Below are 27,160 nucleotides of genomic sequence, written 5' to 3'. Positions count from 1 at the left end.
AGGCCCTAAGTTGCAAAATGGAGCAGACATTCACTCTCAGTTTCATGCTGGTGTTGACCCTACAATGTACCCTGGACCATGTTCTTTTGTATGTTTCTTTTGCTCAGTGTACTGTTTTTGAGATTTTGTTATGTATTTCAGTAGGGTTTGTTTTTTTTTTTTAACGATTTTATTTTTGAGAGAGAGTGAGAGAGTGAGTGCACAAGTAGGGTTTAAGTGTCAGGCAAGAGGGAAAAGCTAGCTTCCCACTGACCAGGGAGCCCAATTCAGGGCTTGATCCCAGGACCTCGGGATCATGACCTGACTGACTCCAGGATCTCAATAGGTCCTTTTTACTCCTGGGTAATTATTTTTATATATTATAATTTATCCATTCTTTCATTGATGGGACATTTGGACTGTTTCCATTTTGGCACTTTTAGGAATAAAGCTTCTATGAACAGTTGTGTGTTGACATGTTGTCCTTTCTCTTGGGGAAGTATTTAGGAGTGGAAGTGCTGCATCATATGGCAAGTAAAGTACTGAAATTGACAAGACTGCCCAATTATTTTTAGTGGTTGTACTACTTTACACTCTTATCACCAATGTATGAGAATTCCAGTTGCTCCACAGTTTCACCAATACTCATCAACCTTTACCTTTACCTTACCTGCCTATTCTTAGCTGTGCAGTTCTGATAGTTCTGATAGTCATCCCCTGATGATTATAACACTGGGCATGATTTTATGTGATGATTGAGCATTTATGCATTTGTGTGAAGTATGTTAAAATCTTTGCCCATTTAAAAAAATTGGGTTGTCTTATTAATAAGTAGGAATTCTCTTTATATTCAGGATACAAGATCTATGTCAGATCTATGTATTGTATGTATCTTCTCCAACATAGCTCGTGTTCCACTATTCATAAAAATGATTCCACAAACACTGATACCTCCCTTTCTGCTTTCCATTCCACTTCCCCTTGTCCCCTAATCCTTTATAAGTGCTAGTTCCCAAGGAGTAATTCCATTATGATCAGAGAACTTATTTTGTATGACTTGAATCCTTTTAATTTATTGACACTTGTTAATGGCCCAGAACATGGTCTATCTTTGTATGTGTTCCATGTGCTCTTGAAAAGAATGTGTAATCTATTGTGGACTATTGCTGTGTTCTATAAATGTCACACCAAACAGGTTGACAGTCTTGTTCAAGTCTTTTATGTCCTTGCTGATCTGGATAGATTTTTTTCTTCTAAAGTCCTTCATTAGAATTTAGCCTTTGTACAATGTAGCTCTAATATTTGTCTTCTTGTTCCATGAAGCACTGACAGAAGGATCTTCAGATCTCCAACTCTAATTGTACATTTGTCTACTTCTCCTTACAGTTCCTGTTTTGCGTATTTTGAAACTGTTACTAGGTAAACAAGCACTTAGGGCTGTTATGTCCTCATGCTGAACTGACCCCTTTGCATTACAGAATGATCTTTATCCCTGGTAGTATTTTTTGCGCTGAAATCTGCTTTTCTATTAACATAGTCATTCCTGCTCTTCTTTGATTAGTGTTGGTATGGTGTGTATTTTTCCATCCTTTTCATTTGTTTGTTCTTTATTTTTTTTAAAAAAGATTTTATTTATTTATTTGACAGATAGAGATCACAAGTAGGCAGAGAGGCAGGCAGAGAGAGAGAGAAGGAAGCAGGCTCCCCGCGAAGCAGAGAACCGGACGTGGGCCTCGATCCCAGGACTCTGGGATCATGACCTGAGCGGAAGGCAGAGGTTTTAATCCACTGAGCCACCCAGGCGCCCTGTCCTTTATTTTTAAGGTGTGTCTTTCATTATCCTAACCGGCTTTTCTGAACAAATAATTGCTTAGAGACAAAATTTTGAAGATATTTTATTCAAAACTCTCCATCTAGGAGAAAAGACATATATCAATGTTTACACATGCTTTAATAACTTATTTCACTGTACAACTTACATTCTGTATCACAGTACAATAAACCAGCAAAGAAAATAATCAGTACTCCTTAGTATCATCTCACCTAGAAAGCACTGAGTAAGGGGTACAACAAGGTGTTATCTGTAAATTCTTTCATGACTAAGCCACAGAGGGCCAGTCATCCAGTACCATTTGTGTCTATAAATCAAGATGTCTATACTTTTCCGATCAGTGATGTGAAAGGCTAATTAGGACCTTTCAGAAAAGAACATGTTGGTTTTGGTTCAATTTGGTGAGCAACAGCAGAGGGGCTTTGTCACTTCTATCCCTTTCTTATAAATATTTTTCCCTTTTATGTAGCTTCCACAGTTTTAAATAAAAATATTTTTGATGCTTGTATATACTATTCTGTCAAAACTATTCTAGTGCAGAATTATATTAATCAGTTATTTTATAGCTAGCAAAATGGTCCAAACACATTAAGGAAACACAAGAAATTGATCACTTAGTTTTTGCCCAAGTAGCACCTAGTAAAATAGCACATCAGTAAAGTTCTTCCTGCTTTCCTCACGTGATGCAGGCAAAGAAACCTGCCAACTTAAAAAATATGGGCAGAAATAGAAGAAGAAAAAGGACAAGGTATTATTCTCTGCTCCTGAAAAAAAGATCTTACTAGTTAGTACATTCTCTATTGCATTCTATAATCTCGGGAGTCACAACTGCCAAATCAGGGTGAGAATCTACAAGAGGAAAATAAGATAAAAATGACTGACTAGTGTAATCTGTACTTCTTCTAAGTCATTATATTTTTCAAGAAAAAAAAAAGGCACAGGAGGTACACATTTCAATTTGGCTCAAAAATAATAAAAATTTAAATAGTTGGCAATAACTATTAAAACATAAAATCCAATTTCCTCTCTTTTCTTTGACAGAGCTCAACAAACAAGTACACAAACAAACACACACGCTGGCTATAGTTCACCACAATCCATGTATAGCATGACGTTTTTACACAGACTGAACCCTAAGGTCTACTAAAGTCTATAAAGTAGGATCTAATAATTGATTTGAATTAAACATCTGCCTGCTCAATATATTCTTCCTAAAACTTAACCTATGTTCAAGGAACACCAAGAGATGAAAAGACAACTAGTATTTTATCTGTGAAAACTAACTCAGATTTCACTGTGGTACATGTAAACCATGAATTGTAAGTTTCAAACAACAGTAGTTGTGGTCAAGTTTATACTCCATTACGTATCTTTAAAAGATAGCAATAACATTTACTATGACTGTAAACCTAAGTCTGTATCCCAGGATAGCACATCTAGGGAAAGATCCACCCATTATAACAACACACCTGACATCCTCTTACAAGCTTGTGACAACTGTAGTGTAACTAACTTTAACTGCATTGCCGAGCAGGGCTCTAGGACATGAACCGAGGGAATGATGTTTCCCATACCACCAAGCTACTTCAGCAGCAGTCATGACTGTGACGAAATATACTTAACAAGTTACACATTTAAAAAGTCATTAGAACATCTCGTTCTTGTACACTAGTATAGAAAGGTCTTCCAAAGATAAACGAGTGTAAGCCTGGTTTAATTTTCTCAGCTAGAGCCATTATTATGTTAAGGTCGCCCTCTGCTGTTAAATCAAGGTCTATCTTCAGATTCCGTAGAGATTTAAAGGGCTTTTTCCCCTTCTGCCTATAAATAATGAAGAAAAAAAAATTATATTTAAAAATATAGAAAATGTCCCAAAGGAACAAAACAAAACACAAAAACACAATGCACAAAGGTTTTCATTCCATGTGGTTTCACTTACGTATCATCTTCTATATATTTTATTAGTGTCAAGGCTTTTCTGTGAAGGACGAGTAGAAACTGTGCAAGGAAAGTACTCCTGAGTGACAAACCAGGTTTCAAATGAAAAACCTACAGGAAAATGAATCACTTTAATAAATTATTTGCTCCAATTCTTATACAGCATGTTTTCATCACAGTGTTGACAACGTGGCAGATAACACACATTAGAGTAGTTCTCCACAACCATTTGCCCTGATGCCCCAACAGGAAGTAGAGTCTATCTAGAGCAATCACGTTTTTCTGAAGTCATCTATTTTATCTTTGAAAATGAACTCAAATTTTGCATCCTACCTCAGAACACATCCCTATTTACTTTATTATTAAGAATCATGACATGGGGGGGCGCCTGGGTGGCTCAATGGGTTAAAGCCTCTGCCTTCGGCCCAGGTCATGGTCCCAGGGTCCTGGGATGGAGCCCCGCATCAGGCTCTCTGCTCGGCGGGAAGCCTGCTTCCTTCTCTCTCTCTGTCTGCCTCTCTGCCTATTTGTGATCTCTATCAAATAAATAAATTTTAAAAATCTTAAAAAAAAAAAATAAAAAGAATCATGACATAGGGCACCTGGGTGGCTCAGCTGGTTAAGAAGCTGCCTTCCGCTCAGGTCATGATCCCAGGGTCCCGGGATTGAGCCCCATGTCGGGTCCCCTGCTTCTCCCTCTGCCCCTCCCTTGGCTTGTGCGATCTCTGTATCTCTCAAATAAATAAACAAAATATTTTTAAAAAATCATGATGTAGGGGCGCCAAGGTGGCTCAGTCTTAAAGCATCTGCCTTCGGCTTAGGTCATGATCCTGGGGTCCTGGGATCAAGCCCTGCATCGGGCTCCCTGCTCAGCTGGAAGCCTGCTTCTCTCACTCCTACATACCCATCCCTGCTTGTGTTCCCTCTCTCGTGGTGTCTCTCTGTCAAATAAATAAATGAAATCTTTAAAAAAAAATCATGTTTTTATTTACTTTCATTTGTTTCATTACATATTTAACTTTTTCTGCCCACATCTCCAAATAAAACTGAAGCTCCCAAAAGTTGAACCATGCTTATAGACCAAGGATTTGAGATATTCTTCTCTCTCTGCTACTGGGGGTAAGGGTACATGTGTAGTGGTAGAATGCTTTTATTCAGCTTGAGAAGCATGGCATTAATTGCATGACTATGAATAATCCCTGAATTATGCAATATGTCACAGACCACATAGACCTGGATCTAAAGTTATGAGTTAATCTAAGGACCTCATCATTTCAAAGCTACCTCGATTATACTGCTTCCTGGCCTGGTCCCCAGAATATTATGACAAAGCTGTTATATTAAGAAATAAGGCCCATATAATGTATAATTTCCTTCAAGTGTTAAATAGATATTTTTCAAAAGAATGAGACAATAGCGATGTTATTATTTCAGTATGAGTATACTGTTTTAAAGACATTTTGGCTCAATTAAGGTATATAAAAAATATTCTCCCTTCCCCAAAAGAGTGATAAGTTAGTGGTTGGAATTAAAACATTATTTGACTAGGATATATTGCAAATTTCATTGTTAATATATAGGCTACACCCATTAGCAATTCAAAAGAAGCAGCATGTAGACACTTTAGAAAGACCTGAAACATTACAAAAAGATAATGGCTTAAAAAAATAATGACTTAATTCTATTATGTTACATATATAATGTGGTATACATTAGAAATGTCGTATACATTAGAAATGTAGAAATGCAATGTAGTATACATTAGAAAACACATCATATCATTCATTTTGACAATCTCAGGTTTAACATTTACCTGATCCAGGAAGGCTTTTACTAAGGTGTCTCTGTGTAAGACATCTTGAAAAATATTCCTATGAAGAAAACAGCCCAAATGTTGAAATGGCTACTTTCCAAAATCTCTCACTCCAGCCAATAAATTAAATTCTTAGAAATGAAATATTACATATAAACATATTTATGAAAATTATATGTGTGTATATATATATGTATATAAATATAAATATATTTGGAAATAATAAATATATACTAATTTTAACTCAAGGATACACTTGTGTTTTACTGGAGTTTGTCAAGCCACTATGTCATTATTTTTCTCTTAAAGATATAAACAGTCCCATGGGGTGCCTGGGTGGCTCGGTGGGTTAAAGCCTCTGCCTTCGGCTAGGGTCGTAATCCCAGGTCCTGGGATTGAGCCCTGCATCGGGCTCTCTGCTTGGCGGGGAGCCTGCCTCCTCCCCTCTCTGCCTGTCTCTCTGCCTACCCATGGTCTCTGTCTGTCAAATAAATAAATAAAATCTTTAAAAAAAAAAGATATAAACAGTCCCAAGAATAGCACGTAAGTCGCTATCAATCTATCTTTGAACCGTCGCCTTATAAAAAAATGTTGAGAGCCTTAGAAAATAAATATGATTACTATTTCCTGCCATCTCAAAAAAAATAAAACAACAAGAAAAATAAACACCATTACCAGCAAAACCCAAAACAAAAGGTTAACTTATGTTATAGTAACTTGTAAACACTGTTCAGGAAGAAAAAGATAAAAGGCTAAATGCTAAGAGATATTCAAGTGGGATTAAGGAACATCGTGACCACTGAGTTGTATCAACAAACCTATCACCAGGGGAGTTACATGAACTAACTACTCAGGAAAGTGTTATCTACCTTGACAATGATCAGAATAAGAAATTAAGACATAATACACCCCAGAGATCATGTATCTCTAACACACCATAAGGTAAGCAATTTTTCACTGAAAATGGTAGGGATCATCACTGAACTGACAAGAAAGGCAAACAAAGAGGGGTATGTGCATAGAGAAATAGGAAAGTACCTAAAATTTCCTACTCTAGGAAATGGGTGTACCAAATTACAGAAGAAGGAAACTGATGAAAAAAAAATGCAGCAATGCATGATTACTAGCTGGCAGCACTCCTTTTCACTGTCTCTGTCATCAGTGAATCAGATGAAGTGACGCATTAAAAAAGTTTATTTCCAGTGACTCACTTTTCATGTAGTGGCAGTGAGTGAGATTATTTTTAGAAGTTAGAGTTAAAATGATCTTAAAAATAAATAATATTGCTTAAAGAAAACTAAAAAGTAAAATAGATATGTAATAGGTAAATTTAATATACAATCTAATGGTAGAATATTATTTTTGGACAATTTCATGTTCAGAAAATTTACTTTGGAGTTGTAAATAAGTTTTAAAAATTAATGACCTTATTTTTTTTATCATCAGTAAAAGAAGACTAGCTGGCAAATCGAAGTCTGTCAAATCCGTGAAGCAATCAAACACAACTGGTTAAAATGAGTAAGAAATGCTAAAAGAATACATATACCTCTTCTAAAAAAATAAAAATAAAATTACTAGATGGTAAATCCATTCTAGAGTTAACTAAATTCCCCAAGAATGAGCTCTGAAGTAACCACAAAAAGGGGAGAAAATACTAAACACTTCAGGAAAGAAGAAAATGATTGAAAGCATGGATTAGTTTTGAGAATTCCTACACATGTACCACAATTACCAATACTTGAAAAACTTGTCACCCAGATACAAAACAGAATTCCGGTTTTGACTAATTCATTTCCTAAACTAATTTCCTTCACACTTTCCACGGAACCCACAAAAACAGTGGAGAGCTGGAAAGAGATGGTCCTAACGATGCGTTCTTTCTTGACTTAGAGACATGTGAGGCTGGGGATCCTGCGGATGGGGTGTTCCTTTTCTATGCTTTCGGTCAACATCTTCTGTGTGACTATTGGTGCTCTGCATGTCCCCTGGCTCAGCTTCCAATGTTTCTTACAAATACAGGACAGGGTTGCTGGCTCCAATTTTATTGCTGCTTTATACACTCAAACAAGAATTAGCACAGTTAACATTTATTGAGCACATTATATGTGCTGGGCACTCTAAATTGATTAAAGAGAACCATCAGGATATACTGCATTTCTTCTCCTGATTTAGAACCTAAGTATTTGGTTTGGGTTTTATAATTCTTTTTATCATTTTCCCCCTCTCTAATTGGGCCCACTTTCAACATTTTATCATTACTTGTTCTTTATTTAATTTACTGATCAGACTTTATGAATAAAAAAAAAGAAAAACAATATAAAATGCAAATAAAAGAATGCTCTATAAACATTTTCACAGTTCTGTTGTATTCACATATCAAGATAAAAAAGACTCAGAATTATTTCTTTGGTTTAGATAACAAGACTTTTAATGGCTCTTACATATTAGACTGTAGGCAATGTAAGTAAGTGTTGGGTCTCTATATTAGACAGTCCAACCTTACCAGCACCTATTACCATGCCTAGGGCCTCAATATATATTTGTTATGTAACTCCTTGAATATTTACTTTTAGGGACTAATCTAACCTATCTCTGCAAAACATAATTATATTAATAAAAATAGACATCTAAGGAAAAAAAGGCAAGCTTAACCAAATTATTTCTTCGAGCATAATTCTCTTAGTAGTATTTCCTTCCTTTCAAACACAGGCTTTTGTTTTTACTCATAAAAGGTACAATTTCATAACACTGTTTAACAACAGTATCATTACATACAGATCTGGAGTGAAGCTTTCGTCTGTACAGATGATAGTATCCTGAGCCATGTCTTCTTCTGAAGTGGCTCTCCAGAACGCTGTCAGCTCAGACCTCATGTATCTACGCTGATTATAAATATGTTCGTGACATGGTGGCATCTGCTTGACAGTATTGACGTCCACATCTATGTGTGTGGTGGGATAGGGAGCATACATGACTTGCCGGAAGGGGAGCACAAAGCTTCCAGTTGAATCCTGTCATAATGAAAAGAAAATTTACTCTCTTATATGCCAAAAGATATGAAGAATTATTTTTTAATTAGAAAAACTGGCTTTCCCAAGTCCATCTCTGGAAGTTTACCTCAGGAAATTAGTCACGATAGTGTGCAAAAGTTTTAGTGATATGTGCACTACAGCATTGGTTTAAACAGTAAAATACTAGAAAATAAGCTAAGCAGCAAAAAAAAAAAAAGTGCTTAAATAAATGAAAATGTTTTTTGTTTACTTGCTAAAAATTAATTTGAAGTTTATGTATTGATATAGAAAGATTTTCATAACATATTGTGGAAAATGGAGGTTAATATATGTGGAGGTGGCAGGGAGCTGTGTCAAAGATACATACAGAATAGAAAGATGAGAAAGATATATGCCAAATACATGCCAATAGTGGTGATTCATTGGACTATGAGATTATGGGGAACTTTATTTTCTTCTTGTTATTCACATGTTTTTTTAAATCTCAATGAATATGTATTTTTATAAGTAAAAAATGGACTTCTTTCCAGGTATTGTCATTTAGGCAGTTAAATACCATGTAAGAAGTATCTACTGTGTATGAAGCATGGTGGTATTGGTTACGAATACAAGAGAGACTAGTTTAAATTTTTTACTCTTCTAATGCTGTAGTAGACATCTTTATAAGTCAGTCTTTCCCCTTATACAATTGTTTCCCTAGGATGGAATTCCAGAAGTAGAGATAGTAGGTTAAATGTCTGAACATTTTTAAGGCTCCTGACATATAATGGTAAAGTATTTTCTGAAAGGCTTAACAATTTATACATGTACAGAAAACTGCTAAATATTTTTTCATTAAATTATAGCTTCAAGTCTTCCTCTACGCATCTCATAGAGGTCATTTTCACGGATAAAATTACATAATTAAATAAGAGGGTGCTGAGGAAATAAAAGTACTAAGTACCCTATTATGTCTGATAAAAAGAAATTCTAATTTTCATATTTGTGCAATTCAAATTGGAAATGAGTTTCCCTTAAGTAGTTTCTGTATTTAAATATTTAAACATTATTCTAAGCCCAGAGCATGCACACTACTGAAAATGCAAAAGCTGATTATAATTTTTATTTGCAACACTTTTTAAATATATTTTTTTCCCTTTGCTATGCCTAGATTCTCAAGAAAGCATTCACGATGAATCACATAAGCATTAGGAAATCTACTTTCTTACATCTTTTGACTATAACTGAAATATCAATGATAGATTCAGTAAAGAGTCTTCCCTGTAATTACTGAAAATAAATGCTAACTTACCCATATCTGCTTTGCTCCCTGAAAAGTGGACTCAATTAGTTAGAGAAAGACAAGTACCATATGATTTCACCCATATGTGGAATTTAAGAAAAATAAACACCCTCCCAAATCCAGACAAACCTAAAAGCAGACTCTTCTTTTAAATCTTTTTTTTTTTAAAGATATTATTTGACAGAGAGACAGAGATCACAAGTAGGCAGAGAGGCAGGCAGAGAGAGAAGGGGAAGCAGGCTCCCCACTGAGCAGATAGCCTGACACGGGGCTCAATCCCAGAACCCTGAGATCATGACCCGAGCCAAAGGCAGAGGCTTAACCCACTGAGCCACCCAGGTGCCCCTAAAAACAGACTCTTAACTACAGAGAATAAAACGATAGTTACTAGAGGGGAGGTGTGTGGGGGTGTAAGACAGCGAGTGATTAAAGAGTACACTAATCACGATGAGCAATGAGTAACGTATAGAATTGTAGGATCACGATATTGTATACCTGAAATTAATATAATGCTGTATGTTACCTATACTGGCATTAAAAAAAAAAGAAAACGAAAAGCAGATTCAAGTAAATAAAAATTTTTTTTAAATAATTAAAAAATACACAAATGTGAATATATATCTGTGATTTGTTCAAATTCTATACACAGTTCTTGAAGACAGGAAGCAGTTTAAAATTTTCTTTCAATAAATGATACAGTACATAAACAAAAAATGCTAATGAAAATTCAAATTCTTTTCAGTTAAAAGAAAAAAAGTACCCATTTTTGATGTACACTTGATTCAAGCACATATTAAAAACAAATAATCCTGAGGTCAGACAGGCAGCTATAGGAAACCAAAGAGAAACACACAAAAAGATACTCTAAGATGTTTTACTCATACTAATTATAAATCTGTAAGACATATACTCAATACTCAGTACCTTGGCATATAAACATGAGATGTACTACATGCTAACACTCAAAATATATTTATAAAGAATGTCAAAAATGATTTTAAAAAGTTGCTTTCAGTTTGACAAATGGAAGTTATACCTTTAGCAGACCTTGTACAAAGAGCCCTGACTCGTACTTAAATGATGATTCTGCTTCACATAATCTGGAACATTTTCTCTCTGCTGGAGTCAGAAAAAGGCATAATGTTCTCACTATCTGTAAAAGAAAATATTTTAGAATTAAAATAGGGAGTTAAAGGCCACTGGTTTGCTTATGAAAGAAATGTGAATAGAAACTTCAACTATTATTGTCAATAAAATACATCCTGAGAACAAAGTATTCCTTAGTCACCTTCAGGAGTCCATAGGACATCACAGTTGTTGCTTAAAATAGGAATTCTGTGGTCAAGTAAGTTCGGGAAATGCTGGTAAATGCACTGTATGATATTTCAAAACCTTTAGTGTTTATGTATTGTGACCTTCCAGATGACTGATATAATATGCATACTCTATTCAACATATTTGACCATGGAACCCTTATCTCACTAAGAACTAATGACTTAATTATTGATTTTATCTCCATAGAGTAGTAACTATTTTTCAAACAAACAATTCTGGACAAGAAAACTAAATGCAGTTAAATTAGGCAGAATTATGGCTCCTGTTGAATGGTGAAATCCCATTATAATGAATATTAGGAGTCTCCAAATCCTCCAATAGAATGAGAATTAATTCTATCAAATTCGACTTAAAATAAGCAAGCCATTGGTTGGGGCTTGGAAATCTATAATTCTAACAGGATTTGATCTATAGCTCTATTAGGAAAAGTAAAAAGCCATTTAAGTATGTTGGAATTCAGACTATGTTCAGACAGTTTTTCATTATAGAGTGATGGCAACCGTTTCATATTAAAAAAATAAAAAACAAGCAATTATGCCAGAAGAGGATGTGGGATGAAAAAAGTGTTTTAAAAACAAAAAGCCCCTCAGGGTGCCTGAGTGGCTCAGTCAGTTAAGCATCTGCCTTCTTATGCGTCTGCCTTTTTAAGTGTCCGCCGGCTCAGGTCATGATCCCAGGGTCCTCTGATAGAGCCCCACATCGGGCTCCCTGCCCAGCAGGGAGTCTGCTTCTCCCTCTGCCCTTCCTTGTGTGCTCAGTCTCTCTCTCAGACTGTCTCAAAAAAATAAAAAATCTTTAAAAAGTTAAAAATAAAATAAAAACAGAGAGCCCCAACCACAGAGCCGCCTTCTTTCAAAAAGCTACTGGGAAGTCCTTCTGTGAAATCCAAAGGCTGTAGGTGACACAGATAGAAACCTACCTTCTTGGGGTAACAAATATAATAATAAATTGCTAGACCAATAAAGTAAGAGGTATACTAACCTTTCATAAATGGATGTATGAAAAATGTAATTTTGATAAATTAAGGATCAGGCAAGCATACAGGGTAGCTTATTAAAAGAAAAAAATACAAATGAATTTGTCAAGGACATAATTATTTCTAAGATAATTCCTGTGTAAAACATAAAAAAGAAAAATCAGGTTTGCTTAAATTGATAGATAAGTGCAACTTACCTCTGTCTAATTAACAGTCAGTGAAGAAAAGTACAAAATCCCTTAGTTTTTGCCTAATGCTTGGAAAGATTCTGTTTCCCTCTCCCTCTGGCCCTCCTCCTGCTTGTGATGGCTCTCTCTCTCAAATGAATAAATAAAATCCCCTTTTAAAAAATAAATTTATTTATTTATTTATTTGTTTGTTTGTTTATCTGAGAGAGAAAGAATAAGAGAGGGAGTATGAGAAGGGGAGGGTCCGAGGGGGAAGCAGACTCTCCTCTGAGCAGGACTCAATCCTGAGACTCCAGGATCATGACCTGAGCCCAAGGCAGTTGTTCAACCAACTGAACTACTCAGGTGCCCCCAAATGAATAAATAGATCTTAAAAAAAAAAGGTACATGGTTATTATCCTATTTATTAGAAGAGATGTCAGAAAACAGAAGACAAATATTTTTTAAAAATACCTTCTTGTAAGAAATTCTTAAAACTATACAATACTGAGAACTGTATAATATTTATGAATTATCAAAATGAAATGGATAAATGATTTCCTATTTAAGCAGTTGAACTTATTTTTGTCACAGGGTGTCACACAGTAATTTAGCCAAACTGTATTACCTCCTTATACTATTAGATTGTCTTGACTGCAAGCTAACTTTTAAATTATAATCCATGATATGTTAGCAGCATTAAGAAGTCAGATTATTGGCCAGATTATAAAATATATTACCTTATTTACTTTTTCTGCACTGCTACCTACGACGACAGAACAGCCACAGGTTTGCAAGTGTGAGCTGATGGCACTGCAAGGAGAAGGAAAAAGATGAAAAAACACTGCCAGTAAAAAAGTCACAAACGAAAACAAACAAACAAAAAAGGGCAAGTGAACTTCAAACAACTGAGACTAGCTTGATGAATGCCAAGCTACAAGAAAAATGCCATCTCTTATTTCCTATAGTACTTTACATTTTCCTCAGGCCTTTCACAGAGATTCTCCCATTTGAACTTAAAACCCAGTTAGTAAAATATTACCATTTTATAGTGAAAGAAACTGAGGTGTAGAGAGGTTAAGTGATTTATTTAAAATCAAATGGGATTAAAAGTAATTATATGAATGGCTGACAGGCAGCAGAATCAGCACTGAAGTGCTTCTGAGTCAAGCTATGTAAGGCTTCTAGGTTAAAAACACTCACGTCTCTGAGATTCTCTGAGGAAAACTCTATGGACATAAGAAGCAAATGCTTTATCCTTTCATTTCTCATTGAAAAAAATAAAATTTCACAATATTCTTTAATTGTAAAGAAACACTAAGGTAGAAAATGAGATTATACATGCAGAGAGAGCACTTAGTATAGAGACTGACTCACAGGCACCTGATAAATTTTGGCTGTTATTATTGTTACTACATTTTCCTTCAAAGAAAGAGAAATACAAAATGTCAGCTATTATGTACTTATATGTTACAGGCACTGTTTTTATGCTTAATATGATTTATCTCACTCAATTCTTACAACAAATCATATGAAGTAGATACTATTATTATTCCTATTTTACACATGAGGAAATGGGGGCACAGAGACTTCAGGTAGCTTGCCCAGGTTCACAGAGCAATAACCCAGGGAGTCTGGTTTCAGGGCCCACACTCTAAAGTACTAAAATCTGCTGAAAGAGAGAAGGATCAGAAAAAATACAAATAATTTTCTTTTCTAGGCCTAAATAACTTAATTCCATACAAACGAAATTTAATTTGTAAGGGTTCTGTGATATTGTGATTTTATATATGGCCTTCACCCCCAGTACCCCAAACCCTTGGAATTTCCCAAGTGTAGGAAATGATAGATATACCTTTGTTATGTTAATGAGGCAACTTTGGGAAAGCACTTAGGATGGGGACTGATTTGCAGGTGGAGCCAACCATGTGACAAGGGTTAAAACTTTCAGTCCCTCCCCTTAACTTCTGGGGAGGGAAAAGGGGCTGGAGGTTATCTCCAACGGCCAATAATTTAATCAATCAGGCCTATGAAATGAAGCCTCCATGAAAACCTAAAAGGAAGGAGTTTGGAGAGCTTCTGGGTTAGTGAACACGGGGATCTCGGGAGAGTGGTATGCCTGGAGAGAGTACGGAAGCACTTCCCTCTTTTCCCAGACCTTGTCCTAGGCATCTCTTCCATCTGGATGTTCATCTGCATCTTAGATTCTATCGTTTATAATAATTAAGTAAATGAAATGTTTGAGTCCTGTGAGCTGCTCTAGCAAATGAATGGAACCCAAGGAGGGGGCTGTAGGAACCTGATTTATGGCCAATTGGTAAGAAGTCCAGATAATAACCTGGAATTGTTACTGGTGTCTGAAGTCCAAGGAGGGGATGGTTGGGACGTTCAATCTGTTGCCAGTCAGTCAGATTGGTGTCAGGGGGGTAGAGGAGACACAGTCTTGTGGGACTGAACTCTTAACCTATGGAATCTGACACTCTCTCCAGGCAGAGAGTGTCAGAACTGAATTAAATTGCAGGACACTGACTTTGTATCTATAACATTGTTTGTAGGGAACCCCCTCGACGCTGAAAGTGGGTCAAAGAACTCCCTTCAGTTTTAGTTTCAGCTTTAATGAGAAGTAAAGTAAGAAACCAGAACCAAACAAGAGACCAAGATTTCTTGCTGGGACACTGTGGAAACTCAGCTTCCTTAAATATTAAAAGAGTAACATCAAATGTATCACAGACATGTCATAAATGAAAAAATAACACAAAGCTAAGTAATAGTTTAAATATGCAACACTGTTCCTAGAATAATTTGGGTAGCTAGTCTCATTGTTTTCATCCTTCCAAATTGTGTCATAGGTGAGCCTAAGATTTCTACCTGCTTTATCCATCTCTTACAAAAAGAAACAAAATCCTTACTTGAGAAGAAAGCCTTCATGACAGCTGTCACCAATATCATCATCATTGAGCACTGTGTCAGCTATCTAAAACACACAAAAACAACAACAAAGTTATTCTGGCTATACTACAGCATTGAAATAACACTCTTTAAATACACAAGTTTTCTGAACTTCGGGTTTAATATGACACATTGCCCTCATTTCTAAAGCATCAAGAATCCCAATAAAACAACCTCTGTGCACTCTATAAACTTCTAGAAGAACAAATGTGAAAACTGGTCAGGCAGGTTAAGCAATAATTTTGACAAGAACAACTTCCTCTTGTGGGCTGTCAGAATCAGGAGACTAAACTTAATGACAAAGTCAGAAAGAAACAAGAATAATTTTCCTAAATATTTCTATACACACACAGAGTGTGTGATTCAAAATGCCAACAAATGATTAAGAAAACTAGATTAGTGAATGTCAATAAACTTGTGCTAACCACCACTGAATGGAATACTGCTTTGTTACAAAAAGTATCGCACTAAATACTGATTGCTTTTAATAAGGTCTGGAATTCTCCTACTTCTAAGAAATACAAAAGTAGTGAAATAAAACTAAATAAATGTAATTCTGCCACAACTATCACTGACCAAAAAAAAGCCTCTGTTTGGCTATAAAACTCAGGGTTTTATATGTGTTTGCTAAAGAGGCTGATACTTCATATGAACAGTATATATGACAAAAAATGCATACTACTAAAATTAGAATACTACTAATATACCTAACAGTAATATAACTCAAGAGAAGTGATAAGAGGTACCATTATTTCTATTTAATAATATAAGAAAGAACTTACATCTATTTCTTCAGGAACACTGTGTGATTTCATAGATGAAAGCAGTTCCATTACAGGAATTACTTCGCCAGTAAGCATTGGAATAATACTCTGACCCTGTACAAAAAAGCAAAATGAAGTGAAGAAAACTACACAATGAAGGTATTCCTGGCTTTCTGAAAGCTTGAGTTACACCACTTTGCTTTTATGAAAGACCTACATTAGTACCTGTTTTCGATAACCAAGAGAAATCTGAAGAGGATTTCTGCTTTTACCAAAAAAAAGGTGAAAAGCTAAAACAGTGTCGAGCATTTGTTTTGAAGGACCCATTACAGAAGGTGGCGCATAGCCTGAGTCCAAGGGCGGCCTGGCTGAGCTCCTGCCCTGGGAACTCTACTCAGCATCTCAGCATCAAGCTGCCTTGACTTTGGACCGTGTCTGTGAGCATCTGTGCATTAGCTTGATTTTTTTGTGCATCCATTAGTAGGATGTGTTCTAAGGTATCAGAGATGCTTAAGGGGGTTATTTTTTGGGTCTGGGAACACTCAAAAACTTTTCCATATAAATTAATGGTAACCACTTCTTTATGGTCATTTCAGTGTATAACATGTTTTTACAGGAACTCTCTATTTTTGGATAGTGGGGGAAAACCTGTCTAGGATAAATGGGGCAATAAAAGAGTAAGAGCTGAAAACAAAGAACATCCTTTGATAGAAATACCTGATAACTTGTTAAAACACAGCCCCAAATAAGTCTACTACTTCAAAACATTTCTAAAGGATGTACAAACTATTTAAAACTAATTTTCACTCTTCCAGGAATGATTTTCTTTAGTTAGAGTGGAATCATTGGCTTATCACTTAGCAATCCAGCAATAATTAAATTACCATGCCAAATTTAGAAAGGATTTGCTTTGATAATTATTTGAGATATAAAAAATTCTTATTGATGCATTTTATATTTAAAAATAAGGAAAACCAACCATAAAAAATCTTAGAAGTATTCAGCAAATAACTCCCTAGTAAAGCTTGAGTCAATATATTCACAATAAGTGTTAGTACCCATATGCAAATCAAAATCACATATATCATAAGCATCAATAAAACATACATCAAAAATACAATTTTGAAATTTGTAGTGTCTAGAATGAAACTGAAACCTCAATATGGAACATCACAGATATAGAGTGTCTCAAAGATGGGTGATCTCTCATTTAGTCATTACCATCACCCCGCCCCAAATTCTTGAACCATCCTGAATATGTAAACTTTTAGAGAGAGAGATGACAAACTTCTTGTAACATATCTGTTAATTTTTAGCTAAACATGTTTTTAAAATCACATATTAAGAATAATCAATAATAGTTTTTTTCTCACTCACCTCTCAGGAAACTATTTTGTTCAAACTTTTCACATGTGTCTTTAAATCTCAGTCATTCCTAGAGTCATTTTCTGAGTGATTATACCCAGTTTTTCAGAAACTTGGGAATTTAAATGTGATGCTGTCTGTGGAAATTTTATGCCAAGTCATAAGCCTCCTTGCATCCTATAGAAGGTTTCATTATTTTAAAAAATTCATCCTGTAGTAACCTCCAAACACAACCACTCACTGTTTCTGCTCTTTAAAAGAATTTTTTAAATGCCTGCTCACAATTACAATCAACACATGCAATTCAACAATAATGACTAGCTATAAAGTGATTTCCTTATAAAGTGATTTTATCAGATGATAGCTACAAGCATCCAAAACTTGCACTGAATGAAGTCAGTGACTGATTCCAGACTAATGTGTCATCCCCAAATAGTATTTACTTATTCAAAATAAAATCATGCACATGATATGAGATTTGTAAGGATTCAATTATCCAAAATAAAATCATGCACATGATACGAGATTTGCAAGGATTCAATTTATCAGGCAGCTTCTTTGCAGAAAGGATAACTGTAGGAAAATATCTTCCCCTATGTTTAGGCATATATATAGTGCCATAAACTATATCTCAGATATTTACTGTAACTGAATGCATATCCTCATCAAAGCTCAACAAAAGAACGACTACAAGCCTGAACACAGAAGAAACTCAAAAGAAAATACAGGGTTCTCTTCCTCCTGTGACTTCTCTAACTTGAACTTCTTAGCAGGACAATGTTTCCCCTTTAAAAACCTCCAGTTTGTCTAAATATACAGAAGAAGAGGATAACATTTTAGAAGAGCCCTTAAAATAAAACTTAAGAGTGGTAAATTTTTTAAGTACAGGTCTGGTTTGAAAAAAAAAAAAGTCCCAGGAAAAACAGAATTTTATTGGGTCTTAAATTTCTTTATTGTTAGGTAATTCTACTAACTACTCCATAACTAGTTGGTAAAAGTGCCCCCAATGCTTGGCACTCAGTGTTCATCAACCAACAAGGCCAGGCATCTCTGGGTAAAGGGAAACCTTTTCTGGTAAGTGTTAGACCTTTCCCCAGGATTACCTCCTCTGACCTGGAAGGTTATTTACAAAAATACAGATATAATAACAATTTTGTAAAGGAAGTCATTTTATAGGGTTTTGTATTTTCCTGGTTTAAGTTCTGTATATTCACAAATTTTTAGAACAGTTACTGTTTAAAGTACTATTTGGTCTTAGGCATGCTGTAGGAGAACCAGAGTAAAGACAACCCCGTCATCCTTAGACTAGAGTTCAACACAAGAAATACTGAGGGTGGCCAGAGGCAAGGGGAGTTAAGGCAAAGAACTCTTTCTCCACTGGAGATTCTCCTTCAGGACATCTCTGCCCTGCAGTGAAATGGTTCGTATTTAATTTCCATAAGGGAAACCACATTGATGCAATCATGCATCTCAGACCCTGGTGCCTGTACCCTAAGGAGATACAAAGCCATGGGAAAACATAGCAAGTTTCCCAAGAGACTTCACATAACCAGAAGGCTGATCAGAAAGGTGAGGAATATCACTGGTAAACTGCAACATTAAATAGATAAAAAAATAACTAAAATATAAATCATGAGTTTTAAAAATCCAGCATGAGACTTCAAGTAAATATCATGCTTAGAACTGTCTGTTTCCCCAGCTATCTTAGAGGAGTATACTCACTTCCCTCCTATTATAACTACGTCTACGGAAATGTTTAAGAACGAATGCCTTAAAAAAAATCTCATATAAAACTTAAAATTTTTACTATGAACCAGTTATTTAAAACATACTCTGGGCAAACAGAAAAAGAAAGGTAGCAAAATTGCTATTATTAACTTATTTAACTAAGTCTAAGATATGAAAATTTTCATCCAGTTTATTCCATTTATTTCCATAAAGGTTCTGTTCATTTTCATACTGACTCTGTCAAAATAGGATTGGTACAGCTTCAAGGCAGTAAGAAAATTAGCCCTCACTCTTCTATAGATGCATGACATGAGTTTGGTGGTGTTTGATAGTACGCAGTCTGTACCTTACCTGATCTTCCATTCTTTCCGTGCCTTCTAAGACTATCTTCTGCACATTTTCTTGCCTTTCCTGAGCAAGAGAAAATTCATTAAAATTAACAAAACATTGTGATATTTGTTTATTTTTCACAATGTAGTTAAGTGGCAGACATGTTATTGTGTAATTCAGTTCATGAGAAAAATATTTTCCTCATTAGGGCAGAAAAAAAAAGGGAGGGAGCAGGAAATTAATACAACAAATCCATTTTCTTATAAACAATACAAAATAAAATAAAAACACCCTTTTCTCTGCAGGTAAAAAAAGATAACTTATCAGAAAATAGTCAATGTAACATGTGTGCATGGTTTCACAAAGGAAACTAATGGTTTGTACTTTTCAAATTAAGAAAGATCAAGTTATATGTATCTGGGCTTTCCTGATTTAAAATGATTTTCATAAACATTTAAAATAAAAAAACAGGGTGCCTGGGTGGCTAAGTGGGTTAAGCCTCTGCCTTTGGCTCAGGTCATGATCTCAGGGTCCTGGGATCAAGCCCTGCATAGGGCATTGGACTCTCTGCCCCATCTCCCTCCCTGCCTCTCTGCCTACTTGTGATCTCTGTCTGTCAAATAAATAAATATTAAAAAAAAAAAAAAGAAAGAAAACACAGTATGCAAACATAGTAAAACACTCTTCTTCTCAAAGATACTACTCCGCCTTACTAGGAGTAAAAGCCTTACAAAACTAATAGCTATTTAACTAGTATCAAAACTGTACTAGTGTGATACTAGTACTAAAACTGTAAAGCAGAAAGGAGAGTTAAATTTGTTCTTCATGTCTGCCAAAAGTACATGAAAATATAAATATTACTAAATATTAAACTATAGCATTTAGGGGAGGAGAGTAATTTCCTCTGGCTTGACCTACAATTTTTTTTTTTTTAACGATTTTATTTATTTATTTGACAGAGAGAAATCACAAGTAGATGGAGAGGCAGGCAGAGAGAGAGAGAGGGAAGCAGGCTCTCTGCTGAGCAGAGAGCCCGATGCGGGACCCGATCCCAGGACCCTGAGATCATGACCTGAGCCGAAGGCAGCGGCTTAAACCACTGAGCCACTCAGGCGCCCCTTGACCTACAAAATTAAAAGGAACATCTCCTAGAAACTACTTCGTGTAACCTCCTCATTTTACAATTTTCAGAACTTGGCAAAGAAGTTAAAGAGACCAAAGGCTACATGGCCAACTGCTTAGGAAACACTTGTTTTGAACTGCCTGTACCTACACACAGTATCAAGTGAAAAACAGGGTCATGCAATGCAAAAAGAGAAAAGGTTTTATAGTTAAACGTTTCCAAGACAAACCTAGACTCTAAAGTTTACTACGATATTCTCAAGTTCTCTAAGCTTTAGCTTTTACTTGTACCATAGAACTATCATCTCCTACCTTCAAGGGTTATTATAAAGACCACTGACATCAGATTACTAGAACTATCTAATAGGGCAGATCTAAGTAAGAGCTACTGTATGAAGTTAAGCGCATGTAATTTCTAAAAATTAGATATAAATGCATCAGAAGATAAATTTTCAATGGCCAGGTTAGCATGATTAATAAGCTCAAAAACCACTCACCTTGTGCATCCATATCCTTCCTTTCCTGATAATGTGTGTTAATCTATCAACACACACTCTGTGAAGTGGGAGGTAGAAGCTGAGTTCTGTCTGTGGAAGTATAATTGATAGACCGTATGTGCTCCTATCTCCATTCCAGTTTCCATCAAAGATTAATGAAACAATAATTACTCCTTTTTCAGACAAGACAAAAAACTTCACATCTATAGCCCCACTCTCTGCATTTCGGAGGATTTCTCCATTTAAGGTGTGGTTGGCAAGAAAAGTTATTTCTCCATCGCTGAGAAGTAGCTGTTCTGTCTTTGGAGCCCAAATATGTCTAACTCTAGGACCAAGAATATTGTCCCAGTAAGCAAAAGTAGCTGCTAATAAAGGTGATTCACCACTCAGAGCAATCTCTGTCTTGGCAACAGCTGGAGATGGTGGTGGACAGAGATTCGACATCACTGCATCCCATTTACCGTATTATCCAAATGCTCCAGGGATATCTAAATAATAACATACAAAACCAATGATTAGGTTCAGCAATTGTAAAGTCATACATCAGAAATTCAAAAGATTTGGGCCTATGTGGTTCTTTTCTTCAGTCAAAAAGGATTTGGAGAGATGCCTGGGTGGCTCAGTGGGTTAGGCCTCTGCCTTGGGCCCAGGTCATGATCTCAGGGTCGTGGGATTGAGCCCCCCATCAGGCTCTCTGCTCAGCAGGGAGCCAGCTTCCTCCCATTTTCTCTGCCTGCACTGTGCTTACTTGTGATCTCTGTGTCAGATAAATTAAAAAAAACTTAAAAAAAAAAAAAAAGATTTGGAAACACATCCCCTACTAGAATAGACATTTGACTACCATGGCAGGTGCACACTAAATACTTGTTAATACAATGATAATCTTATAATACATAGTAACTTGTCACCTATATTCAGGGAATATACTTGAAAATCCAAAGTATTAATGATCCAAAAAAGGGTCTTTGAACATTAATATGAAATGTCATATACTAAAGCTCGTAGAATAGACCCTCACTGCCCCCAAATATCCAGTCTATGTGCAATATAATGATTGGATATTTGGTTCCTAAACCACAGCAACCAAGAGAGCAAATTGGGAAAGGGAGAACTCAGCTAGAGGCCACCATACCTGTTGTGGGTTGAACTATGTCCCCTCCCCTCACTAAATATATGCTCAAGTTCTAACCCTTTGTATTTATCAATGTGACCTTATTTGAAAATAGGTATATTCGAATTAAGGTGGGGTCATACTGGATAAGGGTGGATCCTAGTTCAAGGACTGGTATCCTTATGAAAGATTTAGAGACACATGGACGAAGAGGAAACAGGGCTATGTAAAGACAGAGATAGGAATTAGAGTGATAGAACTACAAGCCAAGGAAAGCCAAACACTGCTGAGAAGTACTGTGAGTTAAGAGATAAGGAAGAGTCTTCCTTACATCTTTCAGAGAAGCATGTCCCTACAGATACCTTATTTTGGACTTCTAGTTTTCAAAACTGTGAGAGAATAAATTTTTGTTGTTTTACATCACTCAGTTTGTGGCCCTTTGTTATGGCAGTCCTAGGAAACTAGTAAAGACACCTGACAGTAGGAACACCTTAAAGCTGTTAAAAGGTGGTGGGGGTGGGAGAGAGAAAAAGTAAAGGAAAAGAAAAAAGAAAAAGAAGAGAGAAAGAAAGGAAGAAAAAAAGACAAAAAATTTCAAAGACACAATAAGCTAGAGCCATAATAAAAAAAATGAGGTAACAGTACTGTTATTCTCAACAAGCTCTCTGGGTTTCAGGATACTAAAGCCCAAGACTGGTGTCTGAAATAACACTGAAACATCAAGATGAAGATAAATATGTTTAATATGCTTCTTAAATTTAAGAAAGCAGTGCAGCAGTACTAAGTTCATTACAAAGAGTTCTATACTAAATGGCTAAACTAAAAAGCTTCAGTTATTTAGAACATGTAAAGAACAAAGTGACTCAATGGCTATTAGTAAAAGCCTTTCACTCTGCTAAGAAAATAGACACGGAAAGAAAAACTAACTGCCCAAGGTCACAGAATCCAGTAAGAATCAAGGTCTCCTATAAATTTTAACCCACTGAAATCTTAACACTCTAAAGCTATATACTCTCTGTGATTTTAGTGTAAAATGTATCATTCTGGCCCAATATTAAAATTGAGGGGCGCCTGGCTGACTCAGTCAGTGAAGCATGTTACTGGATCCTGGGGTTGTGGGTTTGAGCCCCCCCATTGGGTATAGAGATTACTTAAAAATAAAATGTTTTAAAAAATTGAATACGTGTATTGAAAGGCCTAAAGTGAAAAGAACCATAACAATTACATTAAAGCAAGTCTAAAATTGGGGAATCTATTCATTGTAATGATAAAGGGTAGCAATTTATAGGTGAATTATGATATACCTATCTTTGCCTATGGGACTGCTTTGGGAGGCAGCATTTGCTCTATAAAGACAATTAATTTACTTAACGAATTTTATCTACATCTTGTCAAGAGAGTTCAGAGACTGCTCAAAAGCAGTGGCTTCTATTTTTAGAGTATCAGATGAGCATTTTTATCATGCATGTCAAGAATAGGTATACAGAACTTGGCAAAACACTTTATAATATGCATGTGTTGAAATGACAACGTAAAGGCAATTAATGATGTATTTTTTAGTTCAAGAATTCATTTAGGGAATATTTACTTTTTAATGTGTTATATCAACATAATAGTCTTAAACGTACTATCCTGGACATAAACTCTCTAGCTTATTTAATTATCCACTGTTTTGAATAAAATGTAAACAGTTTACAAGATAGCAAACAGGAATGTAATTTGAATTCAAACTGTAATGATGCCATTGTCATCATTAATAATAAACTGGGGGCAAGGAGATGAGTTAACACACAGCCACGAAATTATACTGTAACATTTTCCTTTTGTTCTTTCTTTTTGGATAAAAAAGGTGAATAATCATAAGAACAATATTTTAACTCAAACATTTCATCATTATGTTGGAAATAAAAGCCTTTCCTAAAATCAAACTGAGCCCCAGCGCAAAATCTGGTTGGATTATGCGAAAATTTTAAACTGTGAAAATTAAATTATTACAGACCATTAATTACATTTATATTCATTGCTATTATCATTAGAAAGAAAACAAAAGACAAGCATCATGTTGAATTGCTTAGGTTAAAATTCTTCCAAAATTAATACTTTTGAGAAATGAAATGTTACAGAGAAGTATAATAAGGAGAGCTGTAAAAATAATTTTACTAACACTTAAACTCATCATCTTTGGTGAGGAAAATCCATATACATAAATATGACTGAAAAAATTCAGGTCAAAACCAATAGTCTTATCTATATATCTACAGTAGTTGGCTACTCCAGGTTATCAAACATTAGCCATAAGAGTCTTTTGAGGGAAGCCAGGATCCAAATTGGGTGACACGGTGGCTTTCTACTCCTGTAAACAAAGAATAGGGTTCATGAGGATGTACCCAATATACTTTCTGAAAATAATCCAACATATGCAGACATTAAAGATTATATTAATTACTATCTGTTAAAACTGTTAGCAGAGTATAAGGTTCAAAGCTTTGCTTTTTCTTAAACCTTTGCTAAAAGCTAGCATCTCTTCTCCCACTGGTATTTAGAAAGTTGATTGGTCCACTGCTGTTGTAAATCCGAATTCAGACATCATAAGGCTCACAATTCTTGTAACCATGCTTTCTGTTTATTTTCTAAAAGCCCTAAAAGCAGCAGGGTCCTAAGCCAGCCCACTTTCCAAAAACAGACGCTGCCCAGGCCAACTTTAATGACAGTGAACTGTTAACACCAGACTGTTTGCAACATTTTCTAAGTTTTTATCAAAATTCGCAGATGAAATTTTTATCAGTGTTAGTCTCTCACTGATCCAAGTTTCTCACATAATAGGCAGGCTAACACACACTACTCCTTAGAACTACTTAATTAACATAGAGCCCAAGGGCAGGCTTGAAAACTAGGAGTCCTCATTGTTTTTTGTTTTTGCTTTTTCTCCGAAAGCAAATTTTGGACTCCTAACAGAGCCAAATAAAGAGGCTATTTTATCAACTTCATAAAGAGAGAAAAAAAAATTTTTTTTAACACCTAGGTGTAACTTTCCTGGAGCAGGTTAGTGCTGGCTTTGTGCACAATAAGCAATGTGGTCTAGAACTTCTCTCATTTTTGTTTTAGATGTATAAAGAGTAGTCAATCATGAGGCGATTTCCAACTAATTCAGGGAGTTCCCAGAGTGGCAGGGTTTGGATGAGATGCTGGCCAACGGTATCTGTGTCACATAACCCCATCATATTTCAAGTATTCTGACTCCGTATTATTAATCTTCCATATATTCTCGCTTCTGTAAGGTTCCCAATATGTTAAAAGTTTTCTAAAGTCTGTTAAAGATGGTTATCAAACAGTCTTTTTCAAATTAAAAGTACAAATTAAATGTACAGCCAGACGTGTTGGGTCCCCTTGCTTTTCATCACAGGTGAGGGATGGAACAGTCTATCGGAACTTCTCCACTGGCCACAGGCACCGTTACTTCTCTAAGGCCTAGCAATCTCCATTGTTTCTGAAAGGGTCCTCTCTCTCGGGCAAGAGCATGACCTCCGTCTGTCTCCTGAACACGGGAGCCTGGCGGGGCAGGGGGTGATTCACATGCCGTGTGGGCACGTCAGACGTGTAATCAGTGCACTTCTTTCTGCAGCAGATCCTATCAGTCCGGTGATGCTCAAGTCATCATGGTCACTTCCTTTATGTGTAACCTCACTGCCCTGAAGCAATCAAGTCAGGACCCACACAGTGGGAACACAACCCGTCTCGAATTGCTCCTCAAATTCACAGAGAATGGGCAATCTTTAGAAACCTGCTTTCAAATTGTGTAGCCATGTGGGATCTCCCCCCACACCTCCCCGTGCCATTCCACCCGGCTTTATCTCCGCTCAGACCCGGGCTTGGGGTTCACCGCGCCCCACCCGCCCTCTGGCCTTCCCCAGAGACAGGCTTCTCAGTGCTCGAGGCGCTTTCCCTCGAACCCGCGGCGCAGGTGGTCCGACGGGTCGGTCTGGGTCTCACACCGAGTGCCCGGGAAGCGGCCGGCTCGCGGACCGCCGGCGGGAATGAGGGCCAGAGGCCCAGTCCCCAGCCCCCGGTCTCCGTGCCGCCGCCGCCGCCGCCGGGAAGCCGGGGGCCCGGATGGAGACAACTACTAGTCACCAGCTGGAAAACCCGATGCCGGATTTCGGTCTGGGAGCACAAGCCGAGCCCTGGGGAGAGCTGCTGCCACCGCCGCGGCCCTCGCACGGTCCCTGGACCCCGACCCCAAGCAGTCGCCTACCCGCCGGCTTCTCACTCACCCAGTCGCCAACGCCTGCGACTCAGGCGCCGCGGGCGCAGGGACCGCAACCGCAGCCCGGCCACCGCCCCGCCCCACCCCTATCCCCGCCCCCACTCGCCCCGCCCCCGGTCCCGGCCCCTAGCGCGCGTCCCGACCCCGAACCCGCTTCACGCCTCGGTTGTTTCACGCTTGGTACTCTTCTTCTGGGTAAATTTTACCCAGTGGTTCGCCCATCACCTTCAACGAATACTACGACAGCAAGGGAGGGGAGAAACGGTGAGGAAAACAAAAGCGCACACCTCCTAAGCACCCGCCTCCTGCTCTCTCTGGACCCCGCCCCCGAAGGGAAGCAACCGGGCAGCAGGGATGGTTGACGCGTCAAGCGCCATCTTTTGCGTGGGCGGAAGAAGTTGCTGCTTCGTTTTCGTTTCCTCGTGAGCCGCCGTACCTTGGTGTTGGCGTTTTCGATTTGCCATTACGTGAGCGCGCGAGGCCTGTGGAAGGGGGCGGGCCAAACTTGCTCCGTCCTTTTGTTCCATGACGTGATTCCTGAAAATGTTGAGTAAGGTGTTAGCCGAGGCAGTGCTGTTTTTAGTGGCGAGGGCTGCCCGCTCCGAGAAAGCCCAGTTGGTAGTTGCGAATGGGTTTGTTTGTGCTTGGCAGGCAGCGGGCGCTCAACAAGTGTGTGTTGAATAAATGGATTTTTTTCC

The 27,160-nt window shown here is 37.0% G+C and overlaps 1 protein-coding gene across 8 annotated transcripts; it reads right to left on the bottom strand.

Annotated features, from left to right (window-relative positions):
• Positions 1–1,858: 1,858 nt before the first annotated feature.
• On the bottom strand, positions 1,859–26,833 carry C9orf72 (C9orf72-SMCR8 complex subunit). Of its 8 annotated transcripts, none has more exons than XM_059411528.1 (12): positions 26,613–26,716; positions 24,363–24,551; positions 21,088–21,575; positions 19,490–19,549; positions 16,064–16,159; positions 15,242–15,306; positions 13,073–13,145; positions 10,891–11,007; positions 8,337–8,572; positions 5,562–5,619; positions 3,750–3,859; positions 1,859–3,631 (listed from the first exon to the last, which is right to left on the bottom strand). In XM_059411528.1, exons 3-12 carry the CDS (start codon positions 21,529–21,531, stop codon positions 3,445–3,447), a joined length of 1,446 nt encoding a protein of 481 aa, XP_059267511.1. In that variant the 5' UTR covers positions 21,532–21,575; positions 24,363–24,551; positions 26,613–26,716; the 3' UTR covers positions 1,859–3,444. The 8 variants fall into 8 exon arrangements, with proteins under 8 accessions (XP_059267511.1, XP_059267509.1, XP_059267510.1 ...); XM_059411526.1 differs by having other exon boundaries at positions 26,606–26,715; XM_059411527.1 differs by lacking the exon at positions 26,613–26,716 and adding an exon at positions 26,470–26,537.
• Positions 26,834–27,160: the final 327 nt, after the last annotated feature.

This window comes from Mustela nigripes, chromosome 9 (assembly GCF_022355385.1).
Source record: "Mustela nigripes isolate SB6536 chromosome 9, MUSNIG.SB6536, whole genome shotgun sequence".
Lineage (NCBI taxonomy): Eukaryota > Metazoa > Chordata > Mammalia > Carnivora > Mustelidae > Mustela > Mustela nigripes.
The sequence above is the reverse complement of the archived record's forward strand: the minus strand, read 5'-3'. Positions and strand labels throughout refer to the sequence as shown.